Below are 18797 nucleotides of genomic sequence, written 5' to 3'. Positions count from 1 at the left end.
CCTCATCTCCAAATAGGTTTTTGCTTCCTACCCTTTTGCCTGTTCCTCTTCCCACAGGAGGATGACATTCAGCTGCTTGCCGAATTGTACAAAGCATGATTTCAATCAGTGCACTTTCCTGTCTGTCTGTTAAAGCTGAAATTTAAGAAACAGATATTAACACACAGCTTTATTTTTCATTTTCTAAAAGTATTAGTATCTAGGAATCAAAGTATGTTTATTTTTTAAGGGGGGGGAAGGACAAGCATATAGATCAACAGCTCATTTGTTAGTGGCGGGAATGGGGATAGCACAGGGGACAGGGAAAATAGGCACCTTACAGAACAAAACAGGAAAATATTTAAAATTGAGAGGGAAAGCACTGAATGAGAGTCATCAAACACCAAGTTTTACAATAATTTAGTTATTTCACATTTTTAGAGGTAATTGACTAGGACCTATCAATTATGAATTACACCAGGGTGTGTTTGGTTTTACTGTCTTCAAAGAAATGACAGTACTTTTCCATGTGGTACTTTTAACACCCATTAAATGAGCCATTTTCTCAAAGAACTTACTTTTTCTAATGGCAAAAGCACAGCCTGAACCCAAAGAACAACAGGGTAACTGGGCACTGCATGTTTATTCCCTCTCTTTTCTTCATCTTTTCTTACCAGTATTGTTTTTTTGTGTCTCACTTCCACACCAGAATCCATCTCTTTCCATTCCTCCACATATTTTCTAATTAGTATCAGTGGTTTAATATATTAATGTATATTACTCATAAAAATTATCATCTTATAAATTAAAAGTGCAACTGCATAGCAGTATGAAGACAGAGCTACAAAAATCTCTTACGTTCTTCTCCATTGAGAGGCTCCTCCAACAGCAGACTGTTCATACATTCCCAGTCCTTCAAGAGGTCTGTTGCACAGTCCCACATGCTGTCCACAAGATAAGCAGCATGTTCATGCAACTAAAATGAGAACAGATGAAGAATTTTTCTTGGTCAGCAATTAAGCCCTGAACAGAACTTGGAAGGTATTTTTCTCACTTGTCTTTTGTCCATGGCACAGAAAATCTTTCGAGTTCTCTGTTCCAACACAAGCCTCTTTTCCTCACTTAACTTGGAAAGATTAATCCAGACTAAATGCTACAACAAGTAGTGCTACAATATATCTCAAAACCTGGGGGCAGGACAGGGGATTTGTTTGTCTGGGTTCCCCCACACCCTAAATTATAATTTCTTTTTGCCTATATATTAGCAAGGAGAATGATGGAAGAGTATTTGCTAAAGTAGAGCTCAAAGCCTGTCTCAACACCCTGAAACTCGACTTACTTCACTTTCCAAAAAGAAAAACACTAATGTCTTCACAAGATTAGCATTTGGACTTTGTCTTCCCCTCCTTTTAAGTATTCCATCATCTTCAGGATCTCTGCGGCTGAAAAGCCTGTTAAAAAAAAAAAATATTTCAGGATAAGTTTCTTCTTCATTGCCTTTGCCACAGTCAATTCATACCAAGATACTGGGTTTTTTTTAGAGACACACACTTAATACCATGCTGCTTGACTCCATGTTTTATTTTGAAAGGAAGTAATATGGGTCAAGTATCATTTGAGGGATTTCATAGCTGCTGAGTTGGTATTTCACTGACTGTTTCCAGTGGAATATATAAATATAACAAAGCAATTTACAAACCAGTGATAAGTGCAGGTGCTTGAGGTTCCCTGCTTCTCCTTAGCAACCTACATTTTCCCAACCTCCCCCCACACAATTTTCAAGCAGGAAAGAAATACTGGAACATCTGAAATGTACTGGATGGAAACTTTGTTTTATCCCCCATCAGATTTGATAGACATGTCCAATTTTTTTTTTTTTTTTTTTTGGTTGGTTGGGGGTTCTTTTGGTTTGTTTTTTTGTTTTTTGCTCTCAAGAGAAAAATAGTTCATGAAATGGTCACGCAACCTGAGAAGAGGGATAAAATTTCATGTGGGAAATCACTCCTATGATGCAAGCACACATTTCAAAAAACAAACCACAAGGGCATTTTTCTGTTTCACAGAATACAGAAAGGATAGGAAAGGAGAAGACAGAGGAATGTCTATACGTACAAGTTTTTAAAGTGAAGTTTTTCAAATTCCTTTTTCCCTTTCAGAAAAAATGTATCAGTTCTAAAACTACAGTAGTGTTCTATTTTATTTTTTATGGCCTCTTCACTACTCTATTTTTCCTATTCAAGTAAAACTAACAAGAATCATAATATTAATGCACACACTAACATCTACAGGAACTGTAATTTTTTTTATCTTACTTTTTATAAAGAAATTCCCCTGCAGCAACTGCCACTGGCCGATGAGCTGAATAAACCAGATGGTAGACATTTTCACAGTCTTCTGCAGTCAGAACTTCTTCACTACTCCTAGGGGTGGGGAGGTGAAGAAGGAAAAAAAAAAAAATAGCTGAATTAATAAAATATAAACTCTCACGAGGGAGACAGAAATGAAGGAGAATCTAAACACGTTTTCCAAAATAAAAATTACTTATAAAGTATGAGCATTTGGTAGAAGGTTATGCTCAGAAGTTCAACTACTGTGTAATGTTCAAAACACCCTTTTTAAAATTCAGTTCAAATGTTCCATGAGGCAGAATTGTTAAGTTTCCAGCCTTTACACTTAATAACCATGGTAGGTAAGTAACAGCAGTACTCTAGCCACATTATTTTTGAAATATCAATCTGTTCCATTGCAAGATGCACAGAAATTTCTCTAGACTTTGGATTATCTGAATTCTGTCAAGCTGCTGTCCTCACACACAGGTATGAAATATGCTTTCAAGTTTACCATTTGTTGGAGGTCAAATAAGGAGATATGTATGTACTTACTGTAAAACAAGAGTGAGTAATTTTATTGCTTGGACTGCAACATCATATTCCTTGTCAAGAGTCATAGACACAATTCTATCCTAAGAACACAAAATAAAATGTTTCAAAGAGGAAAAAAATGTAATACAACTTCAAAAAAATCATACATAGTTAAAAATAAAAAGTTACACTAACCTTGAACCGACTGGTGAAGAGTTCCAATTTGGAATTAAGCTCTTTATTATAGTAAAGCCCTTGCAGAGCAGTTAGGCATTTGAGTCTTACTTCCCCTTGCTAAAATAAAATTAAGAACTGGATTTAAAGTCAGGGATGGGATAGAGATGTGACCTTCAAATCATACAAGTCAGGATTTTTCAGTCATAATTCAAACATTTAAAGTTCAAGATATATTATCAACAATCATGTTAATAGAGTGTGTCTCTGTTTGTAACAAGCCAAAGAAGGAAAAAAAAACCACAAAACCACCCCAACTACTCCAGTTAGTGTCTTTTAAGTCAAAATACACTTGTCTCATTCACTAAAGATGCACTCTAAATGTTCAACATTTTTAAGTAGAATTTTGTGTTTCTTTTCACTTAAATTCAAACTGACAACATCTATCATATTAACCATCTCTTGTTAGATCAGAATTATAAAGTACAGAGAAATATTCCTCCTTAAGTACAAGAACTACTTTTTACAGACAACATCTTAAAAGGTTTATATACACAAATACTTCTCAAATGTCTGTAACTGCCTTGCAGTCAGTTTATTATCACTACACTACCAGAGGTTAATGTTTATTTTGATACCAAACCTATGAACAGAATCATGAGTGAGCATCCCTCATTTGTTTCACTTCAAGCTCAATAGCTTGAGGTCTCCAGTGTCAGAACAGAGACAACATGCTGACTCAGCAATGAATCCAGGATTATTGGTAAACTGCATCTGTTGACCACTCTGAGCACAGAATAATCTCTGGCTGGTAGCTGGTTAGTAACAGCTTGAAGAACTCGTGTGCACAAAAGGGTACTTTTGAGAGCTAGCTGAGAATGCTGAAAAGTTTTTTACTTGGCAAAACAGAGAACTGTTAAGTTATATGACTGGATTAGTCCATGTGAAATGCATTAATTTTGAACAGTTTAGTGTTATCAAGTATAAGTCTGCATCAGCAATAAATAGAAAAAGCTATTTCCTTACAAATCTATATATACTCTCCAAAATAATTCAGAAGATTCAAGTCTAGTTTGTATACATATATGTGGCTGTGTTGAAATGCCAGTGCTTCTGAGTGATAAGAAAAGCACTGACTGATTAAAACTGCTAAGAGATGAGAACCTGGTCTGGCAAGATCAACAAAGCAAAAATGTGGAGTTGTGCTTCTTGATTCTGTTCCTTTTCCTCAATGCACTTTACCTTATCATGCATAGTCCACCCTACATATTTTAAGTAGCTGTCATTAAGAAAGGCATCACTGTACATCTTCATCCATATCCCAATCTCTTCAATACAGATAGCTCGGATTTCAGCAATTGCATCTCTGTGGAAACAAGTGGGGAATAGAAAATCCAGATGAGTAATTAGAAAAAAACCTGTCACTAGCTTCCCAAATATATTAATGAAGCTACAAATTACTTATTAACAGAAACTTACCGGTATCTATGCACAAAAACACCTTTAAATATTGCATTCATCATGTTTTCTATTTCATCCTGATTTTCCTGAAGCTGAAAGAATGAACAGAGTACATAAACAGTGAGCAGCATTTTTACAGTCAGATCAGATGGTGCTGATGCCAGACAAATTAACTGAACATTTGCAAGGGTGGCCCTTAAATCCTTCCCTGAAATATTCACGGAACTGTTCCACTGTAAACTATGCTGTTATTTAAGGGATTTTATCTACCACAGCATCCAAGATTAAATAATTCTGACCAGTGGGAAATTGTTCTTCAAATGAGACAAAGACATCTTGGTTTTCTGCAAGCTCCTGAAGTTAAGAAAACTCGATTCAATTTTCTGGTGACAGTTTAAACCCAAAGCTCAGCTCAATTTTTAATACACTTAGTGTATCTTTATGGAAATGTATTATTAGAACAATACTCAAATCATGAGCAGCATTACAAGGAGTCTTTTCTGTATGCTGAAAAATTTGTAATCTAAAAAGACTAGATACAGATGAAGAACTGTACAAACAACTACTTGAACAGCATATCTACTCTCTTTCAAGTAGCTCCTTCCTACTCACTGATTACTTAATTAAAGAGAAAAAAATGCAGGAACTGAGTAAAGCATTGCAGAAATAAAATACTTCAAGAATACAGAGCTGAAAAATAATGTAGGAGACAGATGAAGTTTCAGAATAACAACACAAGAGCAAGACATATAAAGCAGTTGAAAAGTGATCACAAAATCATAGAATGGGTTGGGTAGGAAAGGACCTAAAGATCAGCCAGCTCCAACCTCCCAGGAGACCAAAAATAGGAGGGGTCTCAAAGCCCCATCCATGGCAGTGCTTTAAATCAGATGATTTTAAGATAAAAAAGATTTTTTAGATAACAAAGTCCTGTCAACAGACAAGTGTATTCTATTTGCAGTTTGAAATTATAGAAGTAGGAGAAATTGAAACTATGTTAATTAGAATAGACAAGGAAGCCAATGCTTTGATAAATTTTGATTGAACAAGACAAAACCCAAACAGAACAAAACAATCCACCAAAACACACACACACAAACCACTGGAAAAAACCTCCAAGAAACCAGCAGAGCTATTACCCAGGTGACAGGGGAGGCACATGCACAGGCAGTGGATAGAAAAGGTAAAAGATCTCTCCTACAGAAAATCAGCAAGAACTAACAATTTCCACAGATTTAGGATTCCAAGATTTAGAAACTTATGGAAAAAAACCTGTAACAAACTACAGTAAGAAGAAAAAGACTAAGCAGGAGGACAAAAGTACTGTCAAAGTAAAATATTTAACGTGTTCTGGGTTCTGCACTCGCCCACAGCAGCCTCTGAAGTAGGAAAAGGGGAAAATTAAACCAAAAAACATGCAAAAGGAATTGATTAATAAAGTGAGTTTTAGTATTTAATAAGGATGAATGATAAATGAAACAAGACCCAAAATCAAACAATGGATGGGACTTCAAAGCTTACTTTCATGGGTTTGTTTGTTTGGGTTTTTTTATAACCTAACTAGGAAATCACTAAAAAAACTAGAAAAGCAAGCTGGTAAGGAATTCTAGAAGCAAACATACATAAGATTAACTGATATTGGGAAAAGCCTTTTCTCACACCACTGCCCTCTGTATGTATTACTTACACTAGGACTAGTCCTGCATATACATTTAGCAAAACTACATTTAAAAGGTATCAGACTTAAAATGTAAGATCTTTGTGAGATGAATAGAAGAAACTTGTTAGCTTATGTCAATTGCCAAGAAAGTAAAAATTTTAACAGGTGACAGCACTGAAGTTGAAGAGCAAAAGGGAGAGGCTTCCTTTGATCACAAGAAGACTGTATCTCATGTCTACAGGGGGAAGAAGAAGGAAAAAAAACCAAAAAAAACAAACACCCAAAAAATAACCCACAGCAGCTGCCCCCAAACAAAAACTTAAATCTGAAATAATTAGGGCTCTCAGTAAGACAGCATGGTCAGCAATGAATCAGAGCAAGTCCCTTTTACACAAAAAGAAAGAAATGTAGAATGCAATTTCAATTTTCAGTGTTTTCTATAGCAGAGTAAAACCTTAACCAAAGCCTTTAAACACACTTTCTGCTGATATTGGTATTGACATAATAAAAGCAGTATTTTGTTCCAAGATTGTAGAGTTCATCTCTAGAAGCCAAAACCAGCCAAAGCATAGTAATTTTCATCCCATGTCTGAGCTCAGTTTAGGGAACTAATCAGGAAATACAAGAAAAAAATTACCTATTACTGATTTCAGTCTCTCTTGCTGATTTTACTAAGACAGCACTATCTGGAAATTTTTTAAGAGCCTATATTTATCTTTTCTTAAAGAAACCAGGTGGTGGAGAAACACCTTTCAAGGTAATTCAGTTTTTCAAGCATTTAACATGAACAATTCAAGAATGAAACAGGGAATAACCACAGAATCATCTGGGTTGGAAAGGACCTCTGAGATCATCAAGTCCAACCCTTGATCCATTGTCATTGTGGTTCCCAGACCATGGCACTGAGTGCCACATTCAGTCTCTTTTTAAAAATGTTCAGGAACAGAGAATCCACCCCTTCCCTGGGCAGCCCATTCCAATGCCTATAACCAATAACTACATTTACCAAAAAACAAAACAAAATGAAACAAACAAAAAACCCCACCAAAAATTATTGTTATTTATCAGCACTCATCCTATGCACACCAGACAGACAGTTGCACAAACCTCCTTTCTTTTCTGTAGTAAAAGTTCCAGTCTGTCATTAGCTCGTTTCCCAATTATTTTATTTCGTTCTGCTTCATACTGCCTCTGTGTGTTGTCCATGTTAATACTAAGATTTAATGCCACATTCACTAAAGCAGTCATCAGCTTCATGGCTACAAAAAAAGTAAAGAGAAAGAAGATTATTTAGAAAGCTTCCAGATTTTAACATCTCCAGTTAACCCTTTCTGCATCTACGAAAATATATGTTCACTAGAATTTTTTTGATATGCAAACTTCATAGGATTTTACTAAACACTGCATCATTATTTATAAACACAATAAATCAAACTGATATCTTGTTCTTTTTTTTGTTTGTTTTTAAATACTATAAGCATTATTGTTCAACTGAGATACAGATTACGTCTCCCTCAAAAAATGAAGGTAGAATGTAAGATTTATAAGCAACACAGGAAATATTAAAAGAATTCCATTATTAGAATCAGTAGGCTGGTATTACTACATCATTCAACATCAAATATAGAAGCAGCTTCTTTCTTCAAGAGGAAATGTTGTAGGCAACCAACACCACTATATCACACCATTCTTTTCCCCTCAGTTTGGAGCAGTTTTCTTTAATTATTCCTTTATTTGCAGCAGCAAAGGAAGGACATTAGCCAAGCAGAAGCTAGAGAACTGATGGAAATGTGAAACAAGCCATGGAGGAGGATTTTTGGGGTGTTTTTATTTCTGAACCAACCCTTTTAAAAAGGGTGCAGCCAAATATGCCTACTCCAGAATGCAGGAGGAGGTCACAGGTATTCTTGCTTCTCTTTTTTGTAACAAGAAGTTATGAAAAGGGGCACAGGCAGAGCAGTCACAGGATGTTGCATACAGACATGCAGATAGATCAAGATTCTGTCACACATTGTGCTCTCCAAGGGTATCAAGATGAAAAGATGAAGTCTGAGCTATATCAAAGAAGGCAAAATTACTACAGATATTCAATATGGATAACAAGGATTTTTTTTTGGCTGTCTCTACCCAGTACAAAATACAATCTTCAAGAATACAAACTGTGATCTCCTATGAAATTCACAAGGAATTATACAAAACAAACAGAATTGACTACTGCTGTGAACAAATGCCAAGACTACTGATGAATCAATTTTGTGTGACAGAAATTAAAGTGCAACAGAGCAACTTCTGCAACTTTTATCCAGGCACGACAGAAATTAAAAATAGTGAAAAACTTATTTTTTAAGAACTAGAACTTTGATCAGTCACATGGTAAAACAGTAAAATTGGTGGCACAGCATCAGTATGTTCTTCTGAAATAAAAGGTTTTGTTCTTCTCTCAATAAGCAAATGCTTTGGTTAGTGGGAGTCTGAGAGCAGCAGCTCAATGTACAGTGTGGCAATGTATATTCCAGGGAGATGATTGATGCAATAGAACAGCTGATCAGAACTGAACTGGCTGTACATCTGCCAGCCCCAGGGAAGCTAACAACACTTTCTACTGTAGAAAAAACTCACACTGGCAAAAAAACTAAGGTCTAAATTCACCTTACTCAGACTGAAATTACTGTAATAAACCTCACAGAACTGGGACTGCTGCACAATGCCACCTGAGACCCTTCTTCACTAATCAGCATGGATTTAGGACTTCATTATCCAAGAAGCTTATCCTCTGTCCATATAATGACATTTATTTAAAGCACTCCATATTTAACTCATACGAGTTTTCTTCATAATTTAAGAGATCACATAAAAAGAATAATTATTTAAAACCACACAGAAGTATAGTAACTAACACCAATGAAACATCCTTTGAAATTATTTCTAATGCAAAGAATGAAAAGCTATTTTTGATTACATTGTGCCGTGGCCTCAATATACACCAGAATTTTAATTTGTATTAAAAACTGCATCCAATCTAAAATACAACTGAATTCATGCAGAGCATAAAGAGGCTAAACTGCATTTGAGGTTAAAAACATACCTATAACTTTATTATGACCGAAGACAAACTTGTAGACTCAACCCAAAAGCTTCCATTTACTTTTTCTACTAGACATAAAGCTAAAATAACTTTAGTACTAGGCAGCTGGTAAAGAATGCTTTTAAATAATGCTGTGGTTTTCTGTCATGAAAAAACAGTAACAACAAGAAAGCTGTACCAGAAAAAACTGCATAAGATGAAGACTTTATCACACAATGAAACACGAGCTGCATGTCAAACAACAGGAAGCTCAAACAGAACAATTCTTTCCTGTGTAACCCAAACCCTAAAATGGAAGCAATACACAGATAAATATAATTCACTGACCTGCCAGTGTGCTAGTGTGCCGAAATGCTCTGACTTGTGAGTCTGAAAGCCCAGTCAGCAGTGAAATGACAGTGTCCATCATGTATTCATCATATATGATGCTGTATTGACATTGTCGGACGAGTACTCCAATGAACTCACAAAAACTGGATTTGAACTTCTTCCACTGGGGACCAGCCATAGTTAGAGGGTAATCTCCACTATCCTATTAAAAAAAAATAAAATAAAACCAAAAGAGAAACAGGAAACTCTTTTACCTGTCTTAAAAATTAAGTTTATTGAATAAGGATTAAAAGGAGATGGGTACAACTTGAAAGCCAAAATCTCTGATGCCATAAAAACAACACAGCAGAAGAATGTGATTCCACAAGTAATGCATGAACTTTGCAGTTCAGGCTTGCTATATTTACAGACACCATTCTACAAGTTCTGCCACAAAAACTGCACATAACCAGATATGGTAAAATATCTATTCATTTCTTCTTTCTGTCCTACTGCCTTAAATGATTATTTTTTCTTGCCCTTTACCAACCTGCTACAGGTTACACTAGACCCATCAGACAGACAGTTAGTTGATATTAAGAACACTCAATTAAGGACCACAATAAATTTTCCAGGGAGATGGGTGCATATCAAACTGAAAACTCTTCAAACTGAAGTCATAAAATGACCTGGTATAACAAATGTGCATTCCTCTCCTGATTTGGGAACCTTTACAAATAATGGTAAAACGATGGGGGGGGCAGGGTGGAATTGAAAGTCATTTGTGTCACTGCTTCTGTCATCAGCTTCTTGAAGAGGCTGTTAAACAACATTACAGGTCCAAAATGACGACAGTACCCATGAAAAAGGATTAGAAATCTGAGAACAGCTCATTAAAATTCTGTTAACCAGAAAGAGTGAGCATAACACAGTGATAAAAACCCTGAACAAACAGTTCCAGCTGAAGCTTTACACGTTTCATACAACATTGCCTTACCAAATCTATTTATGCAATGAGACAGTTCCAAGGAATGCTAAGATCTTTTTTTCTCTCTGTTAAAATTACCCACAGTTTTTGGATTCTAAAGAGGGAAGGCGTGTGGAAATTATTTCTGTATTAGAAAAATTTGGAAGGGTTTTAAAGCTACCTCACTTAAACCAACTCAGTGGAACAGAAAGTAAGTGACCATTTAAAGGAAAAAAGTTATGATCTCCATGATAGGTAAAGCATTAGCCTTCAACTGGAGAAAAATCAAATTCAAATACCCACAGTTTGTAGATCAATGAATGCTCAGAAATTAATCTAGCAACTATTTTAAAAATGAAGCACAATTTAAAGGCTTTACATACACTAAGAAGGGGGAGGCCAACAGTTCCAGTAGTTCCCACTACTCAAATTCCAAGTCAATACTGATGACTTGAAGTATTAATAAAATAAAATAAAAAACCCACCATATATGCAGAACTTTACTTCCTAGTCTTACAAATTCAGTGAAATAAGGGAGGTTCAAGATTTTAATTCAGAAAAGTCCTGTCATATTTGCAACTGACCTTACATTTGAAAGAAACATGTAGCAGTGTGACTCAGTAAGATTATAATAAAAATAAAATTTGTCTCAATACACTATCAGCACTTCATTACATTACCTCATCAAATTCTTCAGTCATTTTCCTGATTATTTCAGAATTCTGCATGTGTCGGAACATCTCTGCCGTAACAACTCCTACAATTTAGATGTTAGATTATTAACACTTTAAAATATTAGTGAAGTAGATCACATGCCTCCTGCTACAAGGTACAAATGATCCATTTTCAGTTAGCCTGTAAATTATACATGCATTTTTTATGAAATTAGACATTTTTTATTTTATCATCCATGTATAACAAGCACTCAGCACCAATGCTTTCTCATTTGTGTGGATGTGCACACACATCTACCATTTACTCATTCACTCATATCAGAGGTCAAAGATACTTGTGCCAGACCTCTTATCAGAAAAGACACCACACTCATCTGATGTGACCCTTCAGGACTCAAAGATTCTAAATGGTATAAAACAATTTTGAGCAGTTCTATTGGTACTTATTATCTTCTTCTCTGCAATAAACACAATGATTTAATGCGATTTCTACTTGTCCTAACCTCAAAGTGTTAGAGTGCAAATGGTGATACAGAAAACAAACAGATCTCCTGAAGTTTATTGCAACTATACTGAAAAATTCATGTCAAGGATCATCTCAAAAAGCCTTATAAGATCATGCAGTTTTACTTGGTAACAATCATCAAAAGGTCACTGCTCTTGAAAGCATGGAAAACCTCTGAGGAATGCTGTTAGCCTTCTGGAGATTTATGCACATTTCAAGTTCATCAGGACAGAGAAACACTTGAGCAGAACAAATTACATCCAGTCCTACTCTATCAAGTGCAGTGCCACTACACAGGAAGTTACCTTTTCCACTGGAAAGGAAGGTGAGGAAAAACAGAATGGAGGGTGTGGAAATTAGGAAAGAAAACCCAAAAAGAAGGAAGAAAAAAAAAATATGGAAACAATCCTACTGTAGAGAGGCTACCATGCAGCTATTCATAACATTTTAAAAATGCAGCATCTCTACAAAGTTTATGAAACTTACTTAAAAAACACTCACTGACAAGAAGTGGGTAAATACAAACTAGAATTCCAAGACTGAAAAATCTGAACTATTAATGTTTAAAAATAGCTATTGTTTTGTAATAGTAGGAGCAGAAGATGATGAAGTTAGTGTTTAGTACCAGTACAGCATTCTCTCTGGTGTGAATACAAAAGGCTTAATCTATTTTTTTAAGTACAGTGTATTTCTAGACTGTCTGCTCCCACACTCAGAAATACCAGCTTAGTTACAAGAACCTAACAAGGTAAACTTGCTGGGATGGAGCAGTCCTACAGCATATGCAAAATAAAAGCAAAGAATAAGAATCATACTATAATACTACTTAAATAGTTCAGTGAACATTTCAGTATCTTACCTTTGCAGCCTGAACACTGAATAAAGAAGTTAATGAGATCAAGAAGTGCTATATCTCTGTCATGTTTGTATGATTCTATCCAGTCATCCACTACAGACTGAAAGGAAACAAAGAAAAAATGCCTGTATGTTTTTCATATATTGAAGACAATCAGTGTTAATTAACTGCTTTCCAGTAAGAGATTCTTGTTCCTTCCATAAATAACTTGAACTCTATGGCTTTTGGGTTAACACAGACACATTTTTGATTATACTTTACTGCTATAATACCAATTTTCAGGGAAATAACTGTAGTCTATAAGCACACACAAGTATGAAACCAACACCTAAACATGAGCATAAAACCAATACCTAAATGAAGCACAGGAATACTATATAGTCCTGCAGTAACTTTTTGGAGGAAGAACGCCAAAAAAATTGGATATATTATTATAATATTCCCCTCCCTTCTTCCAGCAAAGCTTCTCTAAACATACTCTTTCAGTGTTCAGTTCCAAAAGCTACAACTCCCTATACTCTTCAAAAATGTGGCCCCTTTGATGAACAGTGTTCCACAAACACTGGCTGTGTCAGGATTAACTGCACTGCCCTACACTGCATGGACATTAATTAATCCGTATTTAGTAAACCAAATAGGAAAAACTGCATCTAATTGAAAAACTTTTAAGTTTTTAATGCAATTCTGTTTAAGCCATCCACATGTACAGTACAAGCTGGTTTCTGAAACCATGCCCTAAAATCTAGAGTCTATATAAACAATGAGTTGATGGAACAGTTCAGAACTTTGAAAGAAAACTGGACTAAGAAGCACTTCCAGTGCCTCTTGTCTGTACTCTTCTCCATGCTTAGGATTACAATCCTCATGCTGTGAGGACAAATAAAACATATTGCCATGCAGAAAAAATTATAAACAGAGTTATAAACTTCTCCTCTAAATTAAAAGACCATTTATAGTATGGTGCTCTTTGACAGCAAGACAAAAAAAAAAAAAAACAAAAACAACCAAAAAAACCCCAAAAAAACTTCAAGTGAAGCTGTCAGTTTTCATAGTCTGTCACAGACCAGAACCTACAGATCAGGACTGGTTTGATTTAACTATGGGAGCAGGGAAATAATAATCTAGGACACCAATTAGGCTTATAAAGAAGGTCACTCTTCAAATGCATGATAACACTAAGAACACAACAAATATTTGTCAGGCAGCCTCATTTTCAGAGTTTATTTATTTTAAAGAACCTCCAGCAAAACACTGTTTTCTCCATTTTATCTCAGCAGATGAGTGATCTGGTTTTGCCAAACAACAGACAATAACCCAGAAGAAAGTATGGAACAGAATTTAAAATAAAATAGAAGTTATTATCAAATTTTTTTTTCAGGTAACCAACCACTGAGGGCCACAGAGAAAGCTTTTTATACTGAGTGCTGAAGTGGACCTTGCTTTAAAAATACTTTGACAATTATTTTTTTTCCTTCCTTTTCTTTTTAATTATGACAAAAAATATCAACTAACTCTGTTACCTAGGTATGAAGTTCCCAAAGTTAAATTTTGCTCTTGGAAAACTGTTTTTTACTGTATATTGCTTGAAACAGTGAAAATGTCAATGATACAATTACTGATGATTGGCTGAAAATGCAGCACACAAAGAGCAGCAATTAGAGGAGGGTCATTTTTCCATTCTCTTTGAAATCCAGCAGAACAAAACAAATGAGGGAAGTATCAGAATCTCCTTGTGCAAATACACCAGAGCAGCCTGAGTTACATTTCTGCCAAGAAATTTGGGCTTCAAGGTTCCCAGTTCCAATGCAGGAGCCTACAAACATTGATAGGAATGCACACAGACCCAGCTTCCTGCAAAGTGTAAACTCTGGATTTTCAATCCCAGAGACAGTTTTTCTTCAAGGCTGCTGGAGAAGTCACATGAGTGAGTCAGCAGGAAGGGTTCACTGCTGACAGGCTTACACTTTAACCCTCTCTCCACTGGAAGATTCACAATGTCAGACTAATGCTTCACTGATTTAACTAACTAAATACACAAACGAAACAAACAAACCCAAAAACCAAGTGATAACTCTATGTCTTAATAGACTGACTTCAGTCCTACTAGTAAATGCAATGGAGAGAATGCCTTAGCAGAAACTACTAGCAGGTTAAAATTTCCTGACCCAAATTCCACCCAATTAGTGTGCTGCAATATTAGCAAGGCAACCCAGGGGATACTTAAAGAGCAGCTCTGAAGTTGTAGCTATTGATTGTACTCGGGGTGAAAGGAGAGAAGCAATTATTTTTCAGATTACCTAAACTCTAGAAGCAAAGTTCTATGACAACTAGAGGCATAAACCAGGTTTGTATTTAGTTACAGCCACACAAAAAGGACTTAAGTCACATAATCTAAAAATAACTTTTCTTCAATCAGGATGGTGAAAATTCACTTTGAATCATCGTTTGAATTTTGAAATTATGCATGGTATTATTCATGCCTGATACTTAGAAATGAAAACCAATTTTGTTCAAATTCAAACCTTAACAATGTAGAATTGTTTTTGTTTTTAATGTTGATCTGGAACTAGAAACTCTAAATTGAAGAAAAAAATTATTTCAGGCTTCATTCTATTAAATCATATGCACAGGAAAACACTGTTATATTTAAACTGTATATTCATTCAAGTCAGAGATATCTCAAGTCTTACCTGCATAGCACTCTTGCCCATTTTAACTACCTCAAACAGCATCATGTTTTCCACACCATTCTGTTGATGATGTCCATTCATCCGATTTGGACCACCAGGTTTCCCTCCTCCGTTTCCACTTTTCCCCTTCTCTGCTGGTCCTTTTTTTCCTTTTTTACAGGTCTGCAGTCACACACAACAGATTTTAATTGGATATTATATAGCAATTAAAAACAACCAACCCGAATTACTATTCCTACCATGACAACTATATACAAGGTCTTCTGTTTTGAGGAACCAGATTTAAAATAGCAAGTTGAGAATAACAGCTGATCCTGACTGATACTAAGAGCAGTGAAAATTCTATAGGTTCCATTTCCTCCTTCCCTTATTTAAAACCTTCTAGCAACCAAAAATGTGGTTAATTAGCACATGACAAAGATTTTTCTCATGTCTGATCTGTAAAACATATTGTAGAGATTTTACTTAGAAGATGTGCAGCAATTCCCCTAACACACCTCACAAAGTCTCCTCTGCAGGTGATAAACCTTTTTGGTTTTTTATTTGAGTACACACTGGCAAGTGGGGGTGAGACAACAGACAGGTTTGTCTGTATTTTTGTATTCGATTCCCTGAACCACCTATGACTTACAAGAAGAAAGAAAAAAAAAGTCTTAACAGAAATTAAATGACTGTTGTATATAAAAAAAAAACAACAACTCTTATTAGCTGAGCACTCTGTACATGGCTCCAGGTACATGGAGTGCCCAGGCCAGCAGTGCAGTGAAGGAGCTGCACATGGTGGGTGCCAAGCCCCCAAGGACAGGAGCCACCCAGGGGGAACACCACCAGTCTGATGAGGGGAAAGAAGGGCTAGTAACAGGGTTTAGGCCTCCCTCAGACAGTGTAACTGACCTCCTGACTGTAACCTATATAAAAAAAAAAGTCTATCAACTGAATTGTCAATTACTTCTCCAATTAAAAGAGACAAAATTAGTGACACCAACCAAAAGAGAGTATTAGCAACAAATTGAAATATAGGCTGGTCTAAATGCAGAGTAATCAAATCAAAGCTCAACTTTTTCTCCTCAACCTGTCTTACTCATTGCACTCAGGAAGTATCATGCACACACTCAGGCAAAGCACTTCAGTGCAAATACAACCATGCAGAGTCCTCACAGAACACCCGCACTTGGAGAAAATATTCCCAGCTCACTCAGCTTAAAAGCAAGTGCTGAGCTCTTCAATTCACAGCAGTAGAAAAGTTTCAGTATCCTTATAAACTGAACATACTTTTCCTTTGCCTTGTTTTTGGTTTTTTCCTTCAATATCCTCGAAGTCTGTATCGGAAGAGAAGTGTGTTTCAGACTCCCTGCAAGGACAGAAAGAAAAGCCATTTACACATTTAATCAGAAACATTCTAAAATACACTGCACAAAGCCATTATTATGCTCTCAGTCCAGTAAGTCAACTCCAACAGTGAAATTGCTTTTTTCTATAAGTCTACTGCTGAGGAACAGATCAGGGCACATCCTCACACCCACACCCTACCCTTAATCCTCCCAACAATCTATGTGTGAAGAAAGCAATACAGTAAGGCTAAAAGATGGGAAGGTGGGTAGAAAATAGCAAGAGGTTGGGAACCCTGGTTTTGGCATGTGACAAGTACTACTTCATCTCAAAAAGTACTATAAATACCTACCATATACTTGCACAAAACCCAGTAGCAAAATTAGAAGCCACAAACTTCCCTCATAACCAAAGTGTCTCAACAGATCTTTTCATGCTATTTATTCTAACAACCAAGCAGTTAAGAGGCAAGTACTTATGTTGAAATGGACAGAAGAAGAATTTAGGTGAGGTTTTTCCACAAAAAAATACAGCCTGTAGTTCTGTTGAGGCTTGTGAGATAAAGAGATAGCAAACAATATTTGTGCTTTCTCATTTAATTTTCATGGTGTATCAATATACACACCCTTTCTTGCCAATGTTGATAGGTGTGAAATCAGTCTAATTATTTATAACGTTTAGCTTACATATTCTCAATTTCTACATTCCCTGTAGAACACAAATGATGCCACCAGATCTTGTTTTAACACACAAATGCTGTACAATGAATTCCAGCTGCTATCAGAAATTGGTGATACAGACTTTCTGGTTCAATTTAAAAATGTAATCATAGAGACAATACAGGGCACAGGAGACCAATTCCTACATATTTATTTTAAATGCCCTAAAATAATCTGTAAACTTAAGGTCTCTCACTACTGCCTATTTCTGAAAGGAACTATCTGACCTGTGAAGTGTTATTTCATTACTTATTGTTCTATTGACTATATACTCTGGACAAGGGTAAGACCTATTTCTTCTTGAAAACCTTCTAGATGCTCATATTTTTACAGCAAAGAAGAGAATACATTCCAAACATTTCATATTAAAGACATCTTCCAATTTACCTTAATTTTTCATTAAAAGGTAAGAAAACCACACCATTCAACCTCATTGATACAAAATCACATCTTAGTGTCTTTTTACATTTCATACCAATTTAATCCATTTCATCAGCCTGTTGAAACCTCTTTGTGTCAATTTCTTGACAAACAGAAGGTGAGGGACCGAATTCTTTTGGTCTGCTTAAATTATTAACTTAACCAAATGTAACCTATACAAATTTTACATCTTGGAAATTCAAATATGTATTTCTTAAAAACCATAGGAGGACAAGCAAGCTAATAAAATGATGTCAAAAACACCAAGGAACTCATGCCTGAGGGAAGCTATGTCTCTGCCTTTAATAAAAGCATTTGGCATTAGGTATTTTAAAAAATAAGCAGCCTCCCCTAGTTACTCAGAGCACAGTACCTCAACCACCTCCTCTTGTTCTATGAAGAGTCTCTAATGAAGAAAGAATTTTTTGGTGTTCATAATCGAAGAGTTTCTCATTCAAACACTTCATTTTGAAAGACAACATCCTGAGAAATGAGTTAAAATAACAATGTGCTTCAAAATACCTATATTCATTAATTCTGAATACACAAGAAAGAATTCAGGCAATGTTTTAGCAATATCTCAATAGGAAAAAATCTAGAATCCTAGCCTCTAGTTTTCTCCTGCATCCATGAGAAAACATATGTATTAACACTGAAAAAGAGCCCATGCCTTCAAAAATGAAATGACAAATTTTTTAGACACTTACTGAAGGAGAGTAAAATCAGTTGGTATTTCTGGAGCTGCTATCATTTCTTTATCATCTTCTGGAACACCACTGTATTAGAAAGATATTCAAAAACCAGTCTGAAGTACAAGCTTACTTTTCTTTCTTCCTTTGTATGCACAACTTCTGGAATAAAACAAATAAATAAATTCAATGAAAAATTTTCTACATACAAAGAGGTAACAAAGTTGGAAACAGAAAACTTCTATCACACTGCTCTGTTTCCAACCAAGCTTTTTCCCATGTCAAGAGTTTGCCCATGCAAACTGTAGGAACTTCAACAAGGCCAAGTGCAAGGCCCTGCACATGGGTGAGGAAATCCAAAGCACAAATACAAACTGGACAGAGAATAAATTGACAACAGACTTGGGGGTGCTGGTTAG

At 35.7% G+C, this 18797-nt stretch overlaps 1 protein-coding gene across 5 annotated transcripts in view; it reads right to left on the bottom strand.

Moving 5' to 3' along the window:
• The window catches only part of STAG2 (STAG2 cohesin complex component), a 74083-nt gene that overhangs the window by 19769 nt on the left and 35517 nt on the right, over nucleotides 1-18797 (bottom strand). For all 5 annotated transcript variants that reach the window (XM_071758262.1, XM_071758267.1, XM_071758266.1 and 2 more), the window contains exons 2-16: nucleotides 18397-18540; nucleotides 16494-16572; nucleotides 15222-15383; nucleotides 12535-12631; nucleotides 11177-11253; nucleotides 9548-9752; nucleotides 7243-7394; nucleotides 4494-4567; nucleotides 4257-4380; nucleotides 3036-3134; nucleotides 2862-2941; nucleotides 2292-2399; nucleotides 1319-1430; nucleotides 838-955; nucleotides 32-135 (exon numbers count right to left, since the gene is read on the bottom strand). In XM_071758262.1, coding sequence (XP_071614363.1) covers nucleotides 32-135; nucleotides 838-955; nucleotides 1319-1430; nucleotides 2292-2399; nucleotides 2862-2941; nucleotides 3036-3134; nucleotides 4257-4380; nucleotides 4494-4567; nucleotides 7243-7394; nucleotides 9548-9752; nucleotides 11177-11253; nucleotides 12535-12631; nucleotides 15222-15383; nucleotides 16494-16572; nucleotides 18397-18440 — 1635 coding nt within the window. In that variant the 5' untranslated portion in view covers nucleotides 18441-18540. The remainder of the gene's footprint in view (nucleotides 1-31; nucleotides 136-837; nucleotides 956-1318; nucleotides 1431-2291; nucleotides 2400-2861; nucleotides 2942-3035; nucleotides 3135-4256; nucleotides 4381-4493; nucleotides 4568-7242; nucleotides 7395-9547; nucleotides 9753-11176; nucleotides 11254-12534; nucleotides 12632-15221; nucleotides 15384-16493; nucleotides 16573-18396; nucleotides 18541-18797) is intronic.

Source organism: Heliangelus exortis, chromosome 14 (genome assembly GCF_036169615.1).
Source record: "Heliangelus exortis chromosome 14, bHelExo1.hap1, whole genome shotgun sequence".
NCBI lineage: Eukaryota > Metazoa > Chordata > Aves > Apodiformes > Trochilidae > Heliangelus > Heliangelus exortis.
This window is presented reverse-complemented; position numbering and strand designations above follow the sequence as displayed.